Here is a 23329-nt window from a genome sequence, read left to right as displayed (position 1 = left end):
TACCTAGCTCGCTGGATAGAGTCACTAACAATACGGGGGGCTCGGGGGTCATGCTGCTCATCTCCAGGCTTGGCCCAGTCCGGCAGCTCCGCCGAGGTCTGGACCTCAACCACGTCTTTCTAATTTTCTCCTCCTGCTTGACGACCATTTACGCCCCGGATCCTCACCCAACATGGTCTCGTCGCAGATATGAGGGAAAAGCAAGGAGGAAAGTCTACTGAACGGTCTGCAGCATGTAAGTTGTGTGGCAAGACGTTCGCCCGCTCCGACACTCTGCTTCGGCATGAGAAAAATCATCATTCCACCCAAGACCGAGGACCCCTCCATCGAGTCACTACTGGGACATTCCGAGCTTGCCATGCCTGCGCAACGGCCAGATCCAGGTGCTCGGGGGGGTTCCCATGTGGCAGGTGCAACCTTCGCCAGCTCGAGTGTGTCTATCCAAACAAACGTCGGAAGACGTCATTGTCGACCGACCCAGGGAAGACCAAAGACGACGAGGCCACGAAGCAGCAAATACTCGGGAACTTCGACCAGTTAGTCTTCGCTGCTGATGGCCGGGATCAGCTGTCCGTAAATATCCCTCCGAGCGTAGACACATTGTCCACCTCGACAGCGTTTCCAGGCTCCTCTCAAACTGCACAAGCTCCTGCATCGTCGACCTACGAACTGGGAGACCACTCGGTTGGTCAAGGCGGGCAACCGAGCTTGAGCTTTGGTGCAATAGACTCGGGCGCAGTCCAAATGCTACGGCACGAACAATTTAGGAATGACTACCTCGCCCCGCAGATCAGTCCTGGACTTGTTGAGCCTACGGCGGCTTTCGAATATAACACCTTTGACGAACCTCTCAATTGGATACCTCCCAGCATTTACCCGTCCCCATACGATGCAGAGCTTGAACAGGATTTCGCTTTTATTCTCCCCACATTGTCCAGCAATTTGGACGCCGACTACATGGTGGACTTCTCAATCAATCCACCTGGAGACACCTATTCGGCCGGTGAAGACTTCACCCACAAATCGTCCGAGACTCGAGGGTCTCGTGCCCCACTCGTGGCTGTTGACCAGAGTCCTTCATCTTCAACGAGTGACGGCATACACATGACCAAATCGGTCCACGGCAGCTCTGCCAGCTCAGACTTGAAACGCAAGAAAAGGAAAAACTCCCTCCTACCCGATATTTTCACCCAACCCAGAACACGGAGCACCGGCTACGCATTTCCAGAGGTGGCAGACTTCTGGAGTCAAACGTTGACGAATGACACCGCCGAATACTGTCCTGGGGCTAGCTACGACTTGATTTTGAATGGCTTTCGAAATCTATGCATAGAGACGAAGTCGCCAGCCCCTTTCCAGAGCTCTGCTTTTCCACCCTTGTATGTGCTCAATGTTTGCATTGATCATTATTTCGAGGACTTCCACAAGAATTTCCCTCTCCTACACCAACCTTCGTTCGGGCCACAATCTCATTGGATAGTGGTTCTTGCTGTTGCGACAATCGGCAGTTCCTTTGTCAAATGCTCGTACGGTCTGGATGTTCGAGAAGCGTTTCAGGAATTTCTTCGCCGAGCCATTGACAGTTACGCAGATGGAGTACCAGATGCTGCACTGGAGATTGCATTGGCCCAAGCTCGCATCTTAAATCTCGTCGGCCTGGTCCAATCGGACCGCGAGCAGCTGAGAGCCCTGTCGCCACGCTATCATGCAGATCTCTCACGGTGGTGTCTGGAATCTGGAGTGTTACAGCTATCTGCGAAAGGCGATCTGCTCGATAGCGAAGGAAATGGCGAGAGTGCTGAGGATCGCGCGCGATCGTGGCCAAAATGGATCAGGGTCGAGTCGTTGCGGCGTGTGGGTTATATGGCTTGGTTACTGGATTGTTGCCTCGGCTATATGGCGAATGCACGTCCACTCTGTAACATGGACGATGCAAGAACTCCTCTTCCCTGTTCCGAATCCGCTTGGAACGCCACAACTCCAGAGCTCTGGGCGGAGAGAACCCAAGGATTGGCGGAGACACCCTCCCTCTGCGCAGCCCTCGAGACGCTCTACAGCAAGAAACATGTCGATCCGGAGTACAGCGAGTTGTCACAGACCTTGCTGATCCACTCTCTTTATCAACGAACGTGGGAAGTGGGGACACACATCAAACAGCCGCTAAGCGAATGGGTTCCAACAGGCAAAGCTCGCGGCTTCTTAAACACACCATCAAAGGACAACTTCTGGCTCCCGCTCTACCCACTCTATGCAAACTGGCGCAACAGCGCCTGCGATTGCCTTGACGTGCTTCATTGGCAAGCGTCGAGCATTGTTGCCAAGGCCTCGGGTCTTGAACACGGGGTCATCCTTCATCTTCACCTCGCCCGTATCGTGCTCCTAACACCCTTCCAGGAGATACAGGACTTGCTGTTCTCCTTGATCGGTAAAGTGGGGAGCTCTCCAAAGGCATCATTCTACGTTCATGATGGCAGCTACCAACCGCGCAACAGCGCTAAGCTGCCCCAGATCCGCAAGATAACGTGGCGATGGCTCCGAGAAGATCAACACAAGGCTCGTCTTGCCATGGTGCATGCTGGCTCCGTCTTCTGGTACGTTCGCCGGTACTCCGCCATGAGTTTCTTCGAGCCGATTGCTGTGTATCTGGCTAGCTTGGTGCTCTGGACGTATGGGTCCTATAAGTCGACTGCCTTTGAGCGCGATGCTGCTGCTGCCAGCCAGAACCCCGAAGGCGGCCCAAGCGGACCAGACGCGGGCGCTCCCATCCAGCCGTCTCGCATGGAGAGGAAAGAACATCCGATCAAATTCATCGCAAAGGCCAGCATACGGCCAGGCACAGCTGCCGGCCCATCAATTCCGCCGCATTCTGCGTCTCACGAATCGCCTGCCGATCGACGTTCCTCGGATAAGAAATCCGTATCAGCCATGCTAGAGGAAAGGACAGCTAGCTCAAGATCACCTCCGACGCCCGGCTCTGACTCGGATACCGACGAAGACTCTTCCTCCTCAGATGAGCGACCCGAGTTCATCCATTTGGACCGTCCCTGTGATGACGAGATGGTGCAACACTTTGTGCGCAACGGGCACACCATGTCTGGGCACATGACGAATGTGGGCGATATCTGCAAGGCACCACAGAAGGTACTGTTGGAAGGAGCAAAATTATTGAGAACAAGACTGGCCTGTTGGGGCGTCAGTCGAGAATACCACGATATTTTGATGAAGCTGGCAGAGTTGAGGAAAGCGAGTTGAACTTTGAGATGCTTCCGTGAGCAAGAGGGAGGCGTTCCTCCAACGCACTTGGACGAGGACTTTGAACTTGTGTATCACTCCTTCGCGTCTAATCTGCAGCCACGGTCTATAGCCCTTCTATTATATACTCACGGCAGAATGCTGGCCCGGCACCGAAATTGCCCATTACTGACTGGCGACGTTCCTCCGGCTATGAGTGTTTCCATCTCAGCATCGTGATGGAACTCTTTGGAAAGACGAATGTCGAGGACTTCCTTGGATCCCATTCCGACTTCTGCAAACCGACCTCCTCTTTTCCAGACATGTTTGTGACCTGAAGATTTGCTCCTGTGACGATATAGACCTCGACATTTGATGGTGCATCCAGGCCTCCCAGTGCCGTCTTCAGATCATGCTCTGCGTGAATGTTGACCACGCAGAGGGTCACCCAGCCCTCATCGTCCAGCGTAGCACTGACATCTAACCAGGGCGTCGGTTTGAGCGCCCTCACCCAGTCCGGCTTCGTTGGGCCGGTATAGGAGTCGCACTCGAGGTGTACGGCGATCTGGTGGCCCTTCATGAACCTGCAGAACAGCTCGTACGGCCACCAGGTCGTCTGCTTGACGGTCCCTCTCTCCGTGGTCATCAGCGGACTGATCACATTGACGCTCTGCGCGATGCATGCCATGCTCACGTCCTTGGACTTGCGGACCAGCACGTTCAACCACACCGCCACGGCCAGCGCGTCCGAGAGAGTGTACGTCTCCTCGGCGCCCTGGCTTCCCACGGCACGAGTGGGCAGCCACACGTTCCACTCGTCGAAGCAGATGGTCGGCCGCTTCTGGGCCGGGCCAATCTTGTTCTCGACGAAGGCGAGGTCGATCAGGCTCGTGCAGACTTCGATGCTGCGCTCCGCGGCAAGCGGCGCCGTCACGTTCTCGTAGTGATCGTCGCTCGCGGTGTATAGGTGGATGCTGTGCATGTCGATCAGAGGGACACGCTCCTCTCCCAGGTCACTCAGGCCGGCCGGCTGCAGGCAGTGTTTCAGGGTGTGGTAGTCCCAGCTCGTGGGGCCCTCTTTGCCGCACAGGATGAGCTGGATGTTGGGATCGAGAAGTTTCAGGGCCTTCGCCCATTGAAGAGCTCGCTCCGCGTACGCTTCCTGCGTCATCTGGTTGACCTGCCAGGGTCCCCACATCTCGTTACCCAGCGCCCAATACTTGACCTTGTACGGCTCTTGGTGGCCGTTTTTCCGTCGAAGATTCGCGTAGTAGGTATCCTTGGTGCCGTTGCAGTACTCGACCCACGCCATGGCCTCGTCGAGCGTGCCGGTGCCGAAATTGAGACAGAGATAGGGCTCGGCATTCACAGCCTTGCACCAGGCCATGAACTCGTCTGTTCCGAAATGGTTCGTCTCGACATTGTCCCATGCCAGCTCCGGTCTGGAGGGACGCTGGTCTCGTGGCCCAATCCCGTCCTGCCAGTGGTAAGTGGCGCAGAAATTGCCCCCCGGGTATCGAAAGACGGGGACGTCGAGCGGCTTCAGGGCGTCAACCACGTCTTTTCGAAACCCTTCAGCGTCGACGAGGTCCTTGTTTGGATTTGTTGGATCATAGATTCCGCCGTATATGCAGCGGCCCATGTGCTCTGTGAAGCCTGAATAGATGTTCCGGTTGATTTTGGAGACCTTGCGGTCAGGGAAGACCGTTATCGATGGCGTTGCCATGTTGGCCACGGGTTATTGCTGTCGTGTTGGATCTCTGCAGGGCAAAGCCGTTGAAACCCCGGGGTCACACCTCTAGACCACAATGTCGACGATCTCAGGCTCGTCTACTACCCAGCACTACAGGCAGCCAGCAGCACATAAATGCTAGAGTAGGGTCAGGTATTGTCCGACCGAGAATTCTCTGTGCCAGCTCTTTCCTCGTTGGTTCTCTCCATCATCTTAGTGGCACAAACGCCTGTATGAGAGAGGCCAGAGTGGACGGCAGAAGTCCGCCGGTTGAGCTGCCCACTGCAAAAATACGGTTTAGACAAACCCTCGTATCCGGCAGGAGGATAGCCACGCGAGCTATTCGATTTTATCCACCAGTCGAGCAATGCGACGCCGGTGATCCAGGAAAACATCCGTGGAGCCAATGGAAAAAGCATGGCAGGGACGGACTCAACGATTCCACCGGGGAACTTCCATTCTGGGAGATTCGCCTCTTCTCCCACCGGAGCTTTGACTCCCACAAAACAGGGTCCACCAAGAGGTGAGATAGCCCGGCACAAAGCTTTGACGAGAGCTTCGGCATCTGTACGAATTGGCAGCGAATGCGAGACTCGACCGTTCTTGTGGAGGTGGAATGTTGTCATGCATCTCCGCAATCCCATGTTTTTCTGGCCTCGCTAGAACGCAAATGTCTGCGGGTTGGTGGCGGGGGATCCTCGTTGTCTCGACTGGGAAAAACCGCGGAATCAAGCGAAAGCGTCACGCGGTGAGCTTGCTCCGGGGGTCATTTCATCGTGCAAAGAGTGATGGGCGTTGAGACCGTGAGAGGTAATCCATGAGTTCATATATTGCCTGCGGACTCCGTCGATCTATTTGAAGTCTCTCCTATCTTCGAGGGAGGGTCTTCTCGCCGGTTTACAGACACTACCTTTGTCCCATCTCTACCAACCTCGCCTTGGCCGCTCTGTCGTCCCCTGTGCTTCTCAGCCAGTCGCCCATCATGGCTCTGCCTCCAAAATGGTATCAATTCCTCGTCGGCGTCTTCGCCTCGCTTGGGTCGTACCTGTACGGCTACGACCTAGGTGTCATCGCGGAAGTTGTGGCCAGCAGCACCTTCAAGGCCAAATTTGCGGCCGATGATACCCAAACAGGTTTGGTTGTCTCCATGTTCACCACTGGGGCGTTCTTCGGTGCAGCCCTGGGAGGGCCTTGCGGCGACTATCTCGGTCGTCGATGGACCATTGTCCTCGGAGCCTTGATCTTTTGTCTTGGTGGCGGGTTGCAGACAGGCGCCCAGAACATCAGCTACCTCTGGTCGGGCCGCTTCCTCGCCGGGCTGGGTGTGGGCTTCCTGGTCATGATTGTTCCTCTGTATCAAGCAGAGCTGGCCCACCCCAGCATTCGAGGGCGCATCACGGCCCTGCAGCAATTCATGCTTGGCGTGGGTGCGCTTGTGGCTTCGTGGATCTCGTGGGCTACGGTATATCTATCTGCCTTGTGTCGAAAACTCATTCGTGATGACACAACTAACAAGGAATCTACAGTTTGTCCACATCCAAAACAACAGCGCCCAGTGGCGAGTCCCACTCGGGTTGCAAATTATACCTGCCGTCTTTCTTGGCTTTTTGATATTCCTATTCCCAGAATCTCCCAGGTATGACCCTCGCCCTAGCCGTGTCCTCCTCCTGCTGGCTAACCACTGCCTTGAACGACAGATGGCTCATGGACCACGATCAACCGGACCAAGCTCTGAAGATCCTTGCCCAACTACATGCCCACGGTGACGAAAAGGATCCCTGGGTCATTGCCGAATACGAACAAGTCCAGGCGTCTATTGCCCACGAGCACCAATACGAAGCCAAGTCGTATCTCGAGTTGTTCAGGTCCCGATCGGCCTTCCGCAGGCTTTTCCTGTGCTGCGCGTTACAGGCCAGTATCCAAATGACTGGGGTCTCGGCGATTCAGTACTTTTCGGTGGAAATTTATGGCCAGATCGGTATGGTCCTGCCCTCTTTCACGATGCTAGACTGACTGACATATCTATCTCGTCCAGGCATCTCTGGCGACAACACGCTCAAGTACCAAGGCATCAATAGCATTATTGCCCTGGTTGCTCAGTTCTTGTGCATTCTCTGCATCGACCACACGGGCCGCCGCTGGCCCTTGATCTGCGGCAACATTGGCAACATGGTTACCTTCATCATCGCCACCATTCTGCTCGCAAAGTTCCCCCCGGGCGTTTCCACCAACACTGGCGCGCAGTGGGGGTTCATTATCATGACCTGGCTGTACAACTTCTCCTTCAGCGCCACCTGCGGTCCATTGTCTTGGATCATCCCGGCCGAGGTGTTTGATACTAGAACGTGAGTGCTCTCAGAGGTCCTTGATGTATGGCGGGGGTTTAATCCAGCTATATAACTACCCCATGCCACTGTGATGATGGTGCTGACTGTCAATGTGCCTCCAGACGAAGCAAAGGCGTGAGCATCGCCACCATGACCAGCTTTGCCTTTAACACAATGATTGTACGTTTCCCCCTTTCTTCTTGAACTGCTCCCACAACACATAGAAACTCCCCGATCTCCCCTCCCAAATCAAAAGCTAACATTTACCACAGGGCCAAGTCACACCCATCGCCATGACCAACATCGGGTACCGATTCTACTACGTCTTCATCATCTGCAACTTCACCAACGCCATCTTCTTCTGGCTGCTCCTGCCCGAGACGGCGCGCCGCCCGCTCGAGGAGATGAACTACCTGTTCGAGCACGCGCCGTGGATCGTCGTCGGCACCACCAGGGAGAGCTACCTCAGCCACGACCTGGAGAACAGACTGCACGAGATCACCGCCGAGGCCGAGGCCAAGAGGGCTGGCACCGTGTTGCATGAAGAGAAGGTTGGACAGTGATATGGGAGAGACTTGTCTTTTTTTGAGACATAAATAGCTGGTATCTGGCTCCATAGGCATATGTTTGGAGAGTCCTCATCCGTCCGGATACCCGGGTCCTTGTGTGGTCTCGGGCCCTGGCCGGCCAATACTGTCTCTGTACATGTAATCTGGATCTGCATCGCCTTTGATGAAGGTGGTGAGGACAGACGAAGCAAGGTGATGGAGGTACTCGGGCAAAAGACGGTAGTTCACTTCATTAAAGTCAGCGCCAAGTCGTCTGGTCCTTCGCTCGGCTGATTACTTTCCTCTGCTGGCCGGGGTCATAGCCTCGCGAGGTTTGGAAATTCCCTGATGCGGAAAGAGGCTCTAGACTCCACAGTATTACATATTCCATGGAAGAGCCGAGATCTGAGGACATTCATTCATCCCAAGGGATAATATCTCATCGGCTCGAATAGCTGCCTGGTCACGGAGAGTTTCCGAACGACAACGAAACCGCCTCCGCCAAAAAAGACTCCTTCATAATGCCTGGTAGTCGTACAGCGTGCACGACACGTTCTAGACGATATGGATAAGTGAGGCGGCTTTCCTGGACTGTTCCCAAGCTAGGGCCAGTAACAGCAACCCATCGGAGGGGTTTGTAACTGCGTCCGAGTCACCGCCGTGCCATATCCTCTTGCCGATTGTCACTTGTTCCATCCCGGGATAACCTGGCTGTAGCCTTCGTCAAGCGGCTTGACAGCCTTCTTCCATGCCTCTCGGGAACTGACTGTCACCCACCACTTCTTCAGATTGGATCTCCCCTCGAAAACATCGAGGCATCGGCTGGCGGTGAAAATGCATGGCATGTAGAAGATATCGACCAGGCTGTACTCAGTATCTCCCATGTAGGCCCTCTTTGACAAGACCTTGTCGAGCACATCCAGACAGTGGAGCAGTTTTGGCTTGTGTCTTCCGATGACCGCTTCGTCCGTGGCCTGTCCAAGGGCACTGTTGCTGTTATGTCAATCACTTGGTCACATGCGTAGTGCCCTAATCGGTGGAAGGGAGGGGAGTGATATGGGGAAGAAGAGGCGTACGGTCGAATAATTGTCTCGCTAATGACAGGCACGACGTGGCTGTCGAACTCGACCGCCTCGAGGGTCAACCACATCTCCCAGACACCATTCACTTCAGCATCGGTGCCCTCTGGCATCAATTTTGGACCGACATCCGCATACTTCAGGCACAGATAGCGGGCGATCGCGCGAGACTCGAAGATCACGAGCTCGCCATCCTCCAGGAGCGGGACCCTCCCAAAGAGGGACTTATCGCGGAAGTCTTCAGTCTGTTGATCCGCCTATCAGCAACGCGCCCCTTTGTATTTGTAGGCTCAGATTACTGGCCTTGTGTTTCCCTCCGATGAGGTCGGCAGGGATCTCGACGACGTCTTCGATGCCTTTCTCGGCCAACACAAGCTCAGCCCGCAGGCAGTTCCAGGAGAGCGGTGACGTCCAGAGCTTTAGAGTCATGGCTGTGGGCTTTTTGGTCTCTTATTACCTTGTACCTTCCTTGAGAGATGAGACTGATGACGAGCCTTGGAGGACCGAAGGGGCAACTGACTCGCTCTTTAAGTACATCCGATCCCGCTCTTTACGCCATGACTGCTCGCCCCTTTTTCGAGCGAGCAAATGCTTCCTTCTCTGACTCGACAGTCCGTTCAGCTGCACGTTATACCACTCCGCGCTTCGAGCCTTATCTTCCTCGGCGTAGGATTTGCACCGACCAGCCCTTAGACCATAACGTTATCGACCCTTGGGGGTAAATGTTATGCTACGCTGAACAAAAGAAGCATGACAGCGCACCGTTAGTGGATTGATCCATTGATCCACTGGGGGCAGATGAGCCCGGAAATTTTCAACGCGGACGAATGCTTGCTCCGGAAGTAGTGGTCACTTGTACCATAACGACACAGCCGTTATTCCTCTTTACAAGCTTTCCAGGCATGACGACATGTCATCTGTAGCCTCCACAAAGGACATCTGCTTCGAGAGACACCTCACCCCTGCTTGGAAATGCGCTCGAAAGTTCTGTGGCTCGGCAAATGCTCGTCTCGTCTGCGGCCGTTGTTCCGAACGATTCGCGTGACTGTAGGTCATACCTTATCCAGGGTTCGTGTCCTCACACCGATTATAGAATCCCTTGGCCCTACAATGAAGATTCGACCACTGAATGCGAAAGAGGAATCCTCGAAGCTCTTGGCGGAGCTCTCACTGGGGCTTTTATGGGAAAACAAACCTGTGACGAACCCATGGGCACTGTGTGCGGAGCCATCGTCAGATCATTGACAGAGGACGGGGATAAGCATAAGAAGCCTTTCAACACGCGACTGGCAATCCTACGCTAAAGCCTTGATACCCGCGGCCACCAAGTCGAGGGTATACTCAGCCGGTTGTTGAAGCAGCCACTACCATGTCCACCTCAACCCAAGTTCATCCAAGATATTGGTCAGCCTCGCCCGAGGGTATCCAGATCCGCCTACAAAGCCGTGTGGACGTCTTGATCACTCCGGGTGTGGGGTTCCTTTTGGCAGACAATAGCTGTGCAGCTAGTTGGAGGTGGTGGTGGCTGCTCAAGTGACTGGATACCGGCGGTTCGTGAGTTGACGTTATTCAATGGAAAGGTGTTCGTGAGCTTCGAGTTCGGCCACGGAGCAGGGGCGATAGGTCGAGTCAAGTATAGGCACAATTGGGTACATAGGTAATGGAGAGTTTGCGGGTGTGAAAGGCACTCATTCTGTTGAGAGGGAATATCAGGGCAGGCGCAACTTATTTACTTCACCGTATACAAAGACCATACCTAGCTATACTCCACCGTATTGAGTCCGGTATTGATCCGTAATTGGCACTAAACTGAACTCGGCCCACGAGGCTTCGTGCTAGAAACTCGTCAAACTCTTCTGTGACATTTGCCACACCACACCACAAGTCCTGACACACTTCAGCAAATGACGGTTGTCTCACGCCGACCAAGCCATCACCCTGGAGTTTCCGTCACAATATTGAATACGAGATAGCCCTTGCTGCTTTCCAAGCCCTTTTAAGGTATTTCGCTCACGGAGATGCGAGCAAGTTTCGACCGGCTGTCTGCAAGTCATTAGAGGGATCGAAGGGGGTGAGATCATTGAACCCTCCTTAGCCGAGATGACCACGTTTAGGAGACTTGTGGCTACGATGGCATATTAAATATATATGTGTGATGAGTACACATGGTACCTGGGTCGTGCTCACGACTGTCTTGCAAAAAGCCGAAGTTTAACATACCCATTGATCTTTTCCCAAGCTGTTCCAATTTCTCTACGATAGGCCGATCCGCGCCCCTTCGCTCAGTTCAGCCCACCATGCAAATGCTCCTCCTACAGATTCTCTCGTCTACATTCCTGCTCTTTACCGTCCACACGACAGCATCTCCTCTATGGTGGGACGACCATCTTGAGCCGCCGTCCAGCACAACCGGCGGCGACTTCAGCTACCCGATCCGCCCGCGCGATCCAGCCAACACCTCTGTCAACCCCAACGCCGTGACGGGGACGACTTGCGTAGACCGCACGGCGGTCCTCAACACGCACGATACCAACGTCGCCATCCTGTCCATCTGCGGCGGCATCGCCGGCACGATAGAGTTCTGCGGAGGCGACCCGTCGACGACTGTGGGGGCGTCGGGGACTTCAAAGTTTACCTTGACGGCCGTGAATGCAGCACAGGGCGCCACGATCAACGTGAGCAAGGGAAGATGGGAAGGATGTGTGAGGGCGGCACAGGCAGTTTGTCCGACGGGGACGTTTAGCAGCACGTGTATAGGTGGGACCAGTGACGGGGCAGGATTCACTTTTGTGCTGAGCGAGAATAATTGATTGCATGCTGTAGCCGGTCACTGGCGCAGTGCTGTATTATTACTAGGTACCCAGGATGTTGACGAATCAATACACTTCATGACAATTATCTTCTGTCACACCTCGACTACAACGAGGGCGGGAGGGACTCAGAGAGAAGGGATGGCCAGTGGGCTGGATGGCTCTCACCTCCAGTTGTCATCTATTTAGATGCACTCAAAAGCCCAGCCAGGTGCGTAGATGATAGTAAAAAAGAAAATAAGTAGAAGAAGTAGTCGTAATTCGTTAAGCAACTAGATACCCAACAAACTCCCCGCCTGTTCAAATCCAGCATCTTGTTTATAGCTCTCGCCGTTGTAGAATTGTAGAATTTTGATGCAGTGGCCTTCAAGCTCACTGTGAAACAGGGAGCGCATTTCTGCTCTAAGAAGAGAGGAAGAAAAAAGCCTATATACACACGCCATTCTCCGAAATTGCTCAGTGATGCTGGCTCTGAGCCATGGCGAAGGTGTCAAAGACCGGACACGACGGGGCTTCTATCTCTTGTTCTGCCTGGATCAGATTGTCCATCCAGGACTCATTGTTGAAGGGCATCTGGTACTCCAGCTGAGGCACAGGTTCCGATACACGTGGTATCATCCCAGGAACTGTGCTGTCGACGTAGACGTTGGGCTTTGTCAAGACCTCGCGAGCAAATTTGGCCACTTGCCCTTTGGCGATGGTGGCCCGTGGCCAAACCTCACCGAAAGATCCAAGGGCGGAGATGCTGAGTTGTAGCCGTTCCTTGATTGCGATAGCTTGATCTGGTGTATCCACGATGGCGTATGCCGGTAAGTGTACTGTTGCAGCGGTGGTCAAGCCGCACATCAGCACCGGCGAGGTCATCTTGACATCTGTCTGGATGGACGCCAGATTGGTAATGGCGTTCGCTGCTCGCAATGCTTTGGCGGTATGGGAGGTATAAGCCAGTGCAGGAAGACCGGCAGCCTCTGCTTTTGTACATGTGGTGCGATAGTGGTTTCGGATGAAGGTCAAGGTCGATCGTGGACGGTGCAGACAGATAGCAGCCCAATGAATGACCAGATGGGCGATGAGAAGGCATTCGTCAATAGTACCATCGTTACGCACCACTTCTTTCTTGTCCATGGGTAGCGAAAGGAGGAGGTTCGAAATTGCGGCATCTATGCCTTCAACTTGAGGATCTGTCACGGCGAATGTATCTGGGCTCAAGGCGAGCACAGAGCCAAGGATATACGTTGCTTCGATGCAGAAGGCAAAGGACGAGTATTCAAAAGTATCTTCTGAAAAGGTTCTGTTTCGGAGGTCTGCAATTGTGCGAGTGATTGGAGGCGATCGAAGCTCGTTGTAGTCTTCATCGTGGCCGGGTAAAGCCACGTCCGTGTAGGTCGAGTACAGTCGGAATGGGGATGATTGACCCCCAATGACCACGACCAAGCCCTCAATCAACAGGAGTGTCCACCATGTTCTGCGCCATGATTCTTGCATTGTCGAATCGTTTGGTGATTGCTGTAAAGCATAGCTCTGCCGGTTGAGACCAATTCGGAGTGTGATCTCGATGGCCTTGTCCAGGGCCATGGATCCTTCTCCTTGCCCAAATCGAGCGAAGCAGGTCATGGCGTATATGAGGAGGCCTTGGACCTTGAAGCCATCGTCAGGTACTTCGGGCGAGAAGATGGCCTTTGCTGCATTCTCCAAAGCGGTGTGGTTGGCTTGAGGGATGTAATGGCTCGCCAGCCATCGCATGCATGCCTTGAGCGATGGAGGCAGGATGGCAGGGTTCTGGACATAGAGCTTGCGCGGCACGATAAAGGGGTGGGAGGGATAGAAATGCCTGTAGAACAGGTCGATCAAGTCGGTGCTCTCTATCAAGGCCCGGTCGGCCTGAGCAGGTAGTATATCTCGGGTGATTGACATTGTTGAATCGCTGTTGCTGGGACTTGGCAGCTGTTCTTTGACGGGTGGTGCGGTTTGCAACTCGAGAGGGAGAGCCGGGAAGGCTGGATCCATGGTAGGCTGAAAGAGTTCGGCATAGGTCATAGCCCTCAGCTTGGTAGTATCAGCCTCGTTAAAGACATGATAGGCCTCCTGAGTTTCAAAAGACTTGGATTCGTGGAAGATGGTATCATTCTTCGGCCTCTGGTCACTCTTGTCTTCAGGAGTTGATTGGCCTTTCCGATACTCTCGGTATCCTCTTCGGGAATTAATCCAGATACAGTCCCCGTTTTTCTCGGAGCACCTGCTGCATAGCGGCTTCTGGCCATCACATTTGAGATGGCTCTTCCTGCATGGAATGCACGCGAGAAGGCTTGGGTGCTTCGATCGGCCTTTACTGGGGGCCGGAGTGGCATTAGTAGCATCCTCGGTGGACATTTTCGGTCTCGCCTGAGATGGGAATGTCGATGAATGGCGGTCTAATGTTCCGTAAGGAGAAAAGGGGGGGGTGATGAGCTACAGGAACCGTGCTGATTATGCGGCCTCCAGCTCGCCTGCGGTATTTGTGCCTTGGATTGAATGGCAATAGGCAACAGCTACCTGCCTTGGAGAGCCCTAGATCTGCGTCCTTTTGCGTCCTTTGATGGTCCCCGGGGGGGCACTGGTGCTGGGTGCTGTGAGCGTGGGAGTTGGGATATGGCCACGATGGGCTGACTCAGGGAACCAGCGGGTGCCAGGTGGTGGGAGGAGGAGGTTGTTCGGGGACTTGGTGGAGACGGGCACGCCACCCCTCGTGTTGGAGACGGAAACTATGGCGACAATTTTTAGCCCGCACGCCAAACCTGTTTGGGGGCTAGCCGCAAGTCACGTGCGCACAAGGAATGCACGGAGGTGACAGCACCGAATCTGTCTGACCAAAATAGTTTCTCCCCGTTCACCTCACTTCCAATTTATCTCCAGTCTCCTTGTGGCTCAGTCTCTGCCTGCACCACAATTCAATTACCAAGTCCCTTTGGTCAAAACTAGTATATTGCATCGCTCTTGGCAACCTGGCTTTGTACAGACACCACCCATCGCACCTCCGGCGGTTATCCGCTCTATTCTTGACCACATGCAGATCAGAAGAGCCCGCGGTGTGCTCCCTCCGTGCTGTGTCAGACCCGTGCCGCGTCGGCAAAAGTCGTGAAACCCGACGTTCCCGAAAGCTGACCCTCCCTCACCCAATGTGAAACGGATCTTACAGGGAATGGCCTGATGCTAAGGATGACAATCCCGCACACAAGCCAGGGGGCCGTTCTGGGGCTGAGAAATAAGGATCCGAAACGATTTGGCAGGATGACTCCGTCCAGATCCCCGAAAAGACGGCTGCCACGAGTTTGGTGGAGCCGAGTACTCTTATCCAGAAAGAGATGTTCAATGCTAGTCCCCGATATGATGCTTTGTCCTGTTTGACTGTTGTCTACGCAGTACGATGTACCCGGTACGCTTTCCCTGAAAGATCTATGATCGGGTGTCGGGCTTGAGCTGTGTGGTTAGTGGACGGTCGGACGACCCGACCGTCGCAGCCAGCCTCGCGGAGAATCGATAATCATTTCCGAGCATCTGGTGCTTTGCTTGGTTCTGAGGAGCCAAGCACAGTCTCCTGTCTACGTACGGCCGTGCAGAATACGAGGAAGAGTAGGTCGTTGGCCTCTACGCAGGGCTGATAGAGGTTTAGGATGGTCGTTAGTTCTCTGGGAGCTCAAATTGCCTCTGCTGACTTTGCACGTTGTTGCGGGCTTTGGGTATTTTGATGCGTCGTATACGCTTCGGTGTCTGCGGCGGCAAGATGTTGTTGAGATTTGTATAAGAATGATGTTGAAACTGCCTTCTGCCTCGGACCTTCACAATGCTGTTCTGTCCTGTTTCCTGTGTCTCTATTTTCTCCGGTCTCCTTCACAATCCTTTTGATATCGACGCCTCCCCCCTGAAGCATATTGGACAAAAGCATCCCAATTCGCCATGGCTACCCCAAAGGACCTCACCCTCCCCTTGGACTCGTCGAACGGACCGAGTGAGATTACAAAGGACTTGGAAAAGGGCCTCGAGTTGAGCCGCCACCTGACCAACAGCGCAGTGTCGACCTTCTCGTGGTCGGACGTCTCGGTCGTGGTCAAGGACAGGAAGACAAAACAGCCCCTGCGGATCTTGACGTCCAGCCATGGCTCGGTCGAGGCAGGAAGTGTGCTCGCGCTCATGGGCCCCAGCGGCAGCGGCAAAACCACGCTGCTGAACGTGCTTGCTCACCGCACGTCTTCGATGAAGGGCGAGATCCAGGGGAAGATGATGATCAACGGACAAGTGACCAACGCGTCGGCGGTGCAACAGGTCTCGACGTATGTGGAACAAGAGGACGCCATGATCGGCATCCTCACGCTGCGGGAGACGATCGACTTCGCGGCCCGGCTGTCGGTCAACGGGCAGCTGTCCAAGCAGGAGAGAGTCGCGCGGGTCGACGAGCTGATCGAGTCGTTTGGCCTGCAACGGCAAGCGGACACCATTGTCGGCACGCCGCTGCGCAAGGGCCTCAGCGGCGGGCAGAAGCGCCGACTGAGCGTGGCCAGCCAGCTGGTCACGTCTCCGCGCGTGGTGTTCCTGGACGAGCCGACCAGCGGCCTCGACTCGGCGGCCAGTTTCGAGTGCATGAGGTACATCAAGCAGGTGGCCAAGCAGCACAACCTGATCGTCATCGCCTCGATCCATCAGCCGTCGACCACCACGTTCCAGCTGTTCGACCAGCTGATGCTGCTGTCCGAGGGCCGCACGTGCTATTTCGGCCCCGTGTCCAACATCCACGCCTACTTCGAGCGCATCGACCGCCCCGTGCCGCTGCACATCAACCCGGCCGAGTTCCTGCTCGACCTGGTCAACAGCGACTTCAGCCACAGCAGCGCGGGCGCCGCCGAGGGCAACCTTCGCTACATCCAAGATGCATGGACGTCCTCGGAGGAGTACAAAGCCCTAGAGGCCGCCACCAGCGGAACAGATGCGCTAGGCACCGCCAGCACGCCAATCCCCCTTGCACGGAGATCGTCCAAGAACATCGTAACGGTCTCCTGGGTGCTCCTGCACCGCAACTTCATCAAGTCGTACCGCGACTTCATCGCCTACGGCACCCGGGTGGTCATGTACTTTGGACTGGCCATCATGATGGGCACCGTGTGGCTGCGACTGTCGTACTCGCAAGCCTCGATCCAGCCCTTTACGAACGCCATCTTCTTCGGCGGCGCCTTTATGTCCTTCATGGCCGTTGCCTACGTGCCCTCCATCATCGAAGACCTGCACACCTTCAACAAAGAAAGACAGAACGGCCTGTACGGACCTTTACCGTTTGTCATCGCAAACACCCTCGTCGGCATTCCCTGGCTGTTCCTGATCGCAATCATGTTCTCCGTCGTCACGTATTGGCTGGGCCACTTCAACCCGACCGCGGGGGGATTCTGGATGTGGGTGTTGTGGCTGTTCCTGGATCTCCTGGCCGCGGAAGGACTGGTGGTGCTGGTGTCGTCTCTGTTCCCGATCTTCGTCGTTGCGCTCGCCATCACGGCGTTCGCCAATGGCCTGTGGATGTGCGTGGATGGGTTCATGGTCCCGCTGGGCAAGCTGAATCCGTTCTGGAAGTGTAAGTCTTGTGTGTTCCTCTCCGTCTCATCTGACTTACTCAGCCCCTCACTCCCTTCCCCCCCATTTCTCTCGTGTCCATCCTGATTCTCCCCATCTCCCTATGACATGATTATGTCCATATCCTCAACCGTGCGTGTATGTATGTATATATGTGGCTGACCTCTCCCCTCCCATCCCTTGTGTCTGTCTACACAGATGTCTTCCACTACATCGACTACCAAGCCTACGTCTTCCAAGGCATGATGGCCAACCAATTCCGCTCCACGGTCTGGGACTGCGCCAAATCCCCCGAGGGCTTCCAGTGCATGTACCCGTCCGACCTGGCCTCACAAGGCAAGATCCGCGGCACCGCAGTCCTCCAGGCGTACAAGTACTCGTGGTCCTCGGACGTCATCGGCGAGTGGATCGGCATCATGTTCGCCATCATCTTTGCGTACAGGGTTTTGGGGTACTTGGCCCTGGTGGTCAAGAAGCACTGACCAACGAAATGAGCCGGTGCCTCCTGAAGGGAAGGGAATGTCGCGACAATACGTTTGTGACGTGTCTTTTGTTTGCTCCTTTTCCTTGCTTCGCTTCTCCTTATGTGGCTGGTACTGCACGGCTGGGTTGGCGCGGCTGGGTATGCTTCGGAGTAGTGTTGTGATACGGGAGTTTTGCTGTCCTATGCCAAGCGGGTATCTACAGATTGTAGCAGTGTATACTGTTTCTCTTTCATCGTGACCCGGCGCGGGTGCTGGGTTCTATAGATGGGTGATGGGTGGACGAACGGACGCCCGGTCTGTTCACTTTTAAATGTATTAGATCAGAGCAATGTGACATGCGTACAACAGAGAGCATGTCCATTAAACCTGGTGTTCATTATTCACAGCTGTTAGTTTCTTCCATCAGTCTGATGTAGCTGCCTCTTCTCCAGTCTACCTAGAGCCCAGCATCAACCAGCTCAATTTCTCTGCCACCGAACACGGCCTCAGCCGGCATCTCGTATTCCAATTCCTGCAGCTCCAGAATCCGTGGAGAATTAACCATACACATCAACGAGCATGATATCACCGTGAACGAGCTCAATACCACCACTCGCCATGCCGGCGCCGCTGCTACCAGTTGAAAACAAAGCCATTCCTGACCATCATCGCTCATAACCGTGACAGAGAATCAACGATTGCATCATCAATGGGGATCCTCATCCGGAGTCACACGTTCACTTGCAATTCTTCTTCGCGCCGCCTTCTTGCACGCACCGCAGTAAACAACCCCACAAAGGCGACATTCGAATGAGGTGTGCGATTTTCTGCCGGATCTTTTCGATCGACGATCAGCCGCCGCCCCTGCCTCACTCGTTGATGGCTCTGTCGTACGGGACGGGGTCTGATGGCACCATTTCTCCCTGAATCCTGTCTTCTTAGTCTCACCGTCCGCGACTTTCACTTTGTTGAAACAACCCATACATTCCACTTCCAAGCCTCCGTCTCCTGCAGGCTTCATATCCACCAGCCAGAACTCGGGGATACGGTCCTTTCCAAACTCACTGAACTGGTGTCGACATCCCCACGTATCCCAGGCCTCGTCAGTCGGCTCATCCCCAAAGTCCATACTTACGCCTTCCCAGTCGATTTCTTCCGGGTCATCCAGATTCTCAGGCAGCCTGATTGAGGATGCCTCAACGACATTTGGATCGCTTGTAAGCTCGGCCGTCTCTTGGGGGTGTGTCTGCGTCTCATTCTCGTTGTCCTGGATGGTCTCAACCCCTACCGACTCAACGTTTGCAGCCTGGTTTGGTCCTGTCTCTTGAGTCTCGTTGGGCGTGTTCGTAGTACTGTTGACAAGGATCTGGTCTTGTGGAGCCTGCATTTGCGTACTACTATCTGCCTCAGGAGGCACTGGACCAGATGCAGAAGCCTCGTTTCCATCTTCTTCCTCGTCAGAATCTGGCTCTTGGTCTCCCCCCTCCGAGTGCACACCGTCGCCTCTGGCAGCCTGACATGGTTTTTGGTAGCAAGCATTCATTGGCCGTTGGCAGTTCCAACACCAATGGGCACCACACTGGCATCTTATATGAGGGCATCCAAACATTTTCATGACACCCGTTCCACACTTGGGGCAGGTTTTGTATTCGAAGGTCTGCAAAATGAATTGTCGAGAGTCATCCGTGGCGCAAACATGTTCGTCTTTGGCGTTCTGCCTGCACTCTGTGCAAATGGCAGTCTCGCAAGCGTGACATGTGACGGTTTTATCGGTTGGCTTGAACATTCGAGGAGGAATAAAAGCGGAGCACGTCGGCACAGGGCAGTAGAGAGGATCAATTGTGTTGAACTCGTCGTATTTTTGCTTGTACTTTTCGACTTCGGGCTCTGGAAGGATCCCGCGTGCGACTTCGTGATGGATGACGGTGGCGCAGCACATGACGGGCATCCTGTCGATATATTGCATAGCCGTTTTGAACTGGGTCTTCAGGCACTCGTAGCATGTAGCTTCTTTGCATCGTCGACAGGGCGTGGAATAGGCTCCATCAATATCACCGAAGCAGATTTTGCAGACGATCTTTTTGGGAGGTGGAGGGGATTTCCTGAGGCGCTTCCGTGGCGGGGAGATGTCTGAGGGTGGAGGTGGAGTAAGTGCCAGGGCATTTCGTCTTCGGCCGGGCTCCGCGAGGTCGTCATGAGGTTCAGTAAGGTCAGCCTCGTAGGGGAAAAAGTTGTATGGAATGCCTCCGATGGAGATGTGAGGGTGATCCAGAAGGGCCTTGGATGCAGCGGCAGCAGTCGAGAAAGCGTAGACCCAGTCATAGTAAATGTGCCCATGTGGACCAACACCTCGTCGAACTTCGTGGAAGCCAACATATCCTTCCGAGTCGGAGAATGGAGAGTAGATGGTGTGGTCTGGAAGGACAGCCATGCGAAAGGCGATCAGTGGTGAACCCTGGCCTGCCATGGTGTTTAGAAGGACCAGGTTGTCGTTGATCTCATTTGAGAAAGGAAAGAGAACCGAGGCAGAGGCGTCAGTATGATTTTGCAGGTTCAGGCTGGCAAGAGCAGGTTGACTGCCAAGAACGTTGGATGGGGGTGAGGCAGGCGCCTGAGGCGGGTTGGAGGGGTCGGCAGGAGGAATTCGTGTGAAAGGTCGATGGCGCAAGAGGCGCCAGACAAGTGAACAAGCCATGGGAGTGAATCTTTGACGGGGGGGTTGAGGGGTGGACTATATCAGGCTGAGACACATAAGGCTGGCGGACACGGCCGTGCAAGCACTAAAGAGAATGGGACGGATGGACGGTTAGGTACAGAGCTGGTGAAGACTGTTAGGCACGAGAGACGACAGACGACAGACGACACAGCGCACGAGACAGACTTTTAACCATCGTTGCCTTGTTCCTAGCACAGTTCGTGAGTCGTAAGTCGTCAAAAGAATCAAGCTTGAGTCATTTGGTGGTTCCTGGTGGGATCTGGCAGGCAACCATTAGGTCCAGCCCTTATTGGCGGAGTTCGTGAGGCTGTAACGAGTCCCATGGGGGGGCTGAGAGGCCAGCTGCCCTCGCTGCCTGCTGGTCCCTCAATTCCCCGACGGACCATGCTGGATTCATGCCCCAAGAATCCTTCAAGCTTGGTACCGAGGATGCCATTGGATTGTCATGCTGAGTCTGCCTGGGCATGACTCTTATTACATGTACCCATTGGGTACCCATCACCCTCTACCATGGAAACGGAAGATCAAAGACGTGGAGTTGCTGATAGCGTTCAACGTTGTGCCAGGGCCAGCGCTAGGCCTAAGCCTAGTACTAAGCGCAGTAATAAGAGCCGCCTCGCCGCTAGACACGGACACATGATGTCAGTCTCTTTGTCTGCCCTTGAGCTAGGCTATTCTAGAACTAGTGCGATTTTCTATGTGCTAGACGCGTCTGCAACTTCCACTTTACGCGTTAAACTTGACGGGAGATGTTCTGTGGCCTCCGCTGCCCATTGACTCACTGAGATCCGCAGTCTCGTGCTCACCACCTGCCCACCTCAATCGCAATGCCTCAACGCCTCAAGCGCCGCTCAGACGCCATCTCTCGTGACCAATCTGAATCAGAGCCTGAACCTGAACCGCCTGCAAGACGGCGAGCAACTACCCCCTCAGAGTCGGACGGCGCCTCCTCCTCAGACTCCTCCGCTCCCGCCTCCCCTTCCGCAGCAGGTCGATCCACAGAGAACATTCTCATCAAGAAACTCATCCGTCTAGCCCTGGCGACAGAATATTCCCGTACCCCCCTGCGACGAAGCGACATCTCCCAAAAGATATTCAAGGATGCAAATACCAGTGGAGGGCGGGTCTCCTTCAAGAATGTCTTCGAGGGCGCTCAGCGCGAGTTGCAGGATGTGTTTGGCATGCAGTTGATGGAGCTTCCTTCCAAGGAGAAAACAACTCTCAAAGATCGCCGTACACAAGCAACGCAGACGAAGTCATCCTCGAGCAATAATTCTACCAAGTCGTGGATCCTGGTCTCCACCCTCCCGCCGCAGTTCAAACAGAATCCTCTCATTGCGCAACCCACACGTGCCCCCAACGTGGACGTTGAATCCAGTTACACTGCCCTCTACACGTTTATCCTCTCCCTGATCTACCTAAACAACAACGCGGTCACGGACCAAAAGCTAGAACGCTATCTCAAGCGCGTCAACGCCGACACCTACACCCCGCTGGGGAACAAAGAGAAGCTACTCCAAAGGATGATGAAGGACGGATACGTCGAGAGGCGAAGGGATACGTCCAGCGGCGAGGAAATCATCGAGTGGACACCGGGGCCGAGAGGCAAAGTTGAGGTTGGGGTGGAGGGTGTGGCAGGATTGGTGAGGACTGTTTATGGTTTTGGAGCAGTCCCTCTATCGAGAGAACCTCGACAAATTCACGAGCGTCGTAGACGGCGCAACGAAGACGAAGACGAAGAAGAAGAAGAAGCGAACGAAGATAGCAATCCTGAGGACACTGCTGCCCGCCTAGTCAAGACCGAGGAGAACGAACTCAACGCCAAACTTTCGAGGAGTCTCGGTGTCAAGATTGGAAAGGGCGGTGCGGTGGTGGAGCGCAGTCGGAGAGGTGATGGCGATCAAGATGCCGAGGATAATGATGGAGAGGGCGACGAAGACGGTGGACAGCCGGGATCGTCGAGACGGGGAGGAGGACAGAGGTCCAGACCCAACACGTCTGGTAGAGACCATCCGCAAGGTCGAGGCGGCGGAAGAAGGACTGCACGAGAAGACAGTGACGAAGATGACGATTGATCCTGTTGAGCGAAGCGAAACAGTGTATTTATTATGTGGAGCCAGGTCTCTGAATGGCTTTGGACACAAGTGTAATGTGCCTCCAAACCGGACATCTTTACCATATGATGGACAGAGACTACGTACCTACCTAGGTACCTATGTCCTATTCAGGTGCTGAAGGCGTTTCTTATTTGACCTCGTCCCATCGCCAACCAAGCCTTATCCCCTCACCGCATAGAATACCCACCATTCCAGCTACAGGACCAGAAGTGAAAAAGCCAGGGACAGACAGACAGGGAAGGACGTAACTACAGGACAAACCTTTGACAAAAAAAAAACCAACTCTAAGTAGGGACAACATGTGAGATCCTGAAGGACTCGCAGTGGTCGCGGCCGCGGCCTCGGCCTCTATTCAATAATGACAAACCGTGACGCTCAGCTATGTAATGCCAGTTCCGAGTTCGAGCATGGTGCCTGCAGGTGTAATACGAGGTACCTCCCCAAGTCTCCGCGCAATGCAGTCGTTTCGCTTTTCGCTTTCGCTGAGTGAAGATCGGCGAAGGCTGTAACTTTCAGGTGGCTTCCTTCCACCCTCTTTGCGTAGCGAATGGTGCCAGGCTTTCATTGAAAGGGGGTTTTTATCTCGTCTCCTTTCCCGTCTCAGGCTTCAATGCATTCAGGTATGGACCAGTTATTCAGTTCACTTGCTTGCTGGAGCGGGATATGGAGCCTGGACCTGAAGCTGAGCCTGGCTTGCGCCGCTGTCTTCTCGT

The 23329-nt window shown here is 54.5% G+C and overlaps 9 protein-coding genes across 9 annotated transcripts; 5 read left to right on the top strand and 4 right to left on the bottom strand.

The window, feature by feature from the left end:
• Window positions 1-189: 189 nt before the first annotated feature.
• Window positions 190-3252, top strand: Z520_08556 (uncharacterized protein; the record flags this gene model as incomplete). The annotated part of the gene is made up of 1 exon (XM_016779052.1): window positions 190-3252. The coding sequence occupies one exon, from the start codon at window positions 190-192 to the stop codon at window positions 3250-3252; it is 3063 nt and encodes a 1020-aa protein (XP_016629971.1).
• A 190-nt stretch (window positions 3253-3442) lies between these two features.
• Z520_08555 (uncharacterized protein) lies at window positions 3443-4957 on the bottom strand (the record flags this gene model as incomplete). The annotated part of the gene is made up of 1 exon (XM_016779051.1): window positions 3443-4957. The coding sequence occupies one exon, from the start codon at window positions 4955-4957 to the stop codon at window positions 3443-3445; it is 1515 nt and encodes a 504-aa protein (XP_016629970.1).
• Window positions 4958-5945: 988 nt separating this feature from the next.
• Window positions 5946-7853, top strand: Z520_08554 (uncharacterized protein; the record flags this gene model as incomplete). The annotated part of the gene is made up of 6 exons (XM_016779050.1): window positions 5946-6425; window positions 6490-6599; window positions 6661-6941; window positions 6999-7308; window positions 7413-7470; window positions 7563-7853. The coding sequence occupies 6 exons, from the start codon at window positions 5946-5948 to the stop codon at window positions 7851-7853; spliced, it is 1530 nt and encodes a 509-aa protein (XP_016629969.1).
• A 668-nt stretch (window positions 7854-8521) lies between these two features.
• Z520_08553 (uncharacterized protein) lies at window positions 8522-9346 on the bottom strand (the record flags this gene model as incomplete). The annotated part of the gene is made up of 3 exons (XM_016779049.1): window positions 8522-8825; window positions 8915-9155; window positions 9217-9346. The coding sequence occupies 3 exons, from the start codon at window positions 9344-9346 to the stop codon at window positions 8522-8524; spliced, it is 675 nt and encodes a 224-aa protein (XP_016629968.1).
• Window positions 9347-11214: 1868 nt separating this feature from the next.
• Window positions 11215-11727, top strand: Z520_08552 (uncharacterized protein; the record flags this gene model as incomplete). The annotated part of the gene is made up of 1 exon (XM_016779048.1): window positions 11215-11727. The coding sequence occupies one exon, from the start codon at window positions 11215-11217 to the stop codon at window positions 11725-11727; it is 513 nt and encodes a 170-aa protein (XP_016629967.1).
• Window positions 11728-12183: 456 nt separating this feature from the next.
• Z520_08551 (uncharacterized protein) lies at window positions 12184-14097 on the bottom strand (the record flags this gene model as incomplete). Its single annotated transcript, XM_016779047.1, has 1 exon — window positions 12184-14097. One exon carries the CDS (start codon window positions 14095-14097, stop codon window positions 12184-12186), a length of 1914 nt encoding a protein of 637 aa, XP_016629966.1.
• A 1563-nt stretch (window positions 14098-15660) lies between these two features.
• On the top strand, window positions 15661-17801 carry Z520_08550 (uncharacterized protein; the record flags this gene model as incomplete). Its single annotated transcript, XM_016779046.1, has 2 exons — window positions 15661-17320; window positions 17518-17801. The coding sequence occupies 2 exons, from the start codon at window positions 15661-15663 to the stop codon at window positions 17799-17801; spliced, it is 1944 nt and encodes a 647-aa protein (XP_016629965.1).
• A 688-nt stretch (window positions 17802-18489) lies between these two features.
• Z520_08549 (uncharacterized protein) lies at window positions 18490-20478 on the bottom strand (the record flags this gene model as incomplete). The annotated part of the gene is made up of 1 exon (XM_016779045.1): window positions 18490-20478. The coding sequence occupies one exon, from the start codon at window positions 20476-20478 to the stop codon at window positions 18490-18492; it is 1989 nt and encodes a 662-aa protein (XP_016629964.1).
• Window positions 20479-21326: 848 nt separating this feature from the next.
• Window positions 21327-22574, top strand: Z520_08548 (uncharacterized protein; the record flags this gene model as incomplete). The annotated part of the gene is made up of 1 exon (XM_016779044.1): window positions 21327-22574. One exon carries the CDS (start codon window positions 21327-21329, stop codon window positions 22572-22574), a length of 1248 nt encoding a protein of 415 aa, XP_016629963.1.
• Window positions 22575-23329: the final 755 nt, after the last annotated feature.

This window comes from Fonsecaea multimorphosa (assembly GCF_000836435.1).
Source record: "Fonsecaea multimorphosa CBS 102226 unplaced genomic scaffold supercont1.19, whole genome shotgun sequence".
Taxonomy (NCBI): domain Eukaryota; kingdom Fungi; phylum Ascomycota; class Eurotiomycetes; order Chaetothyriales; family Herpotrichiellaceae; genus Fonsecaea; species Fonsecaea multimorphosa.
The sequence above is the reverse complement of the archived record's forward strand: the minus strand, read 5'-3'. Positions and strand labels throughout refer to the sequence as shown.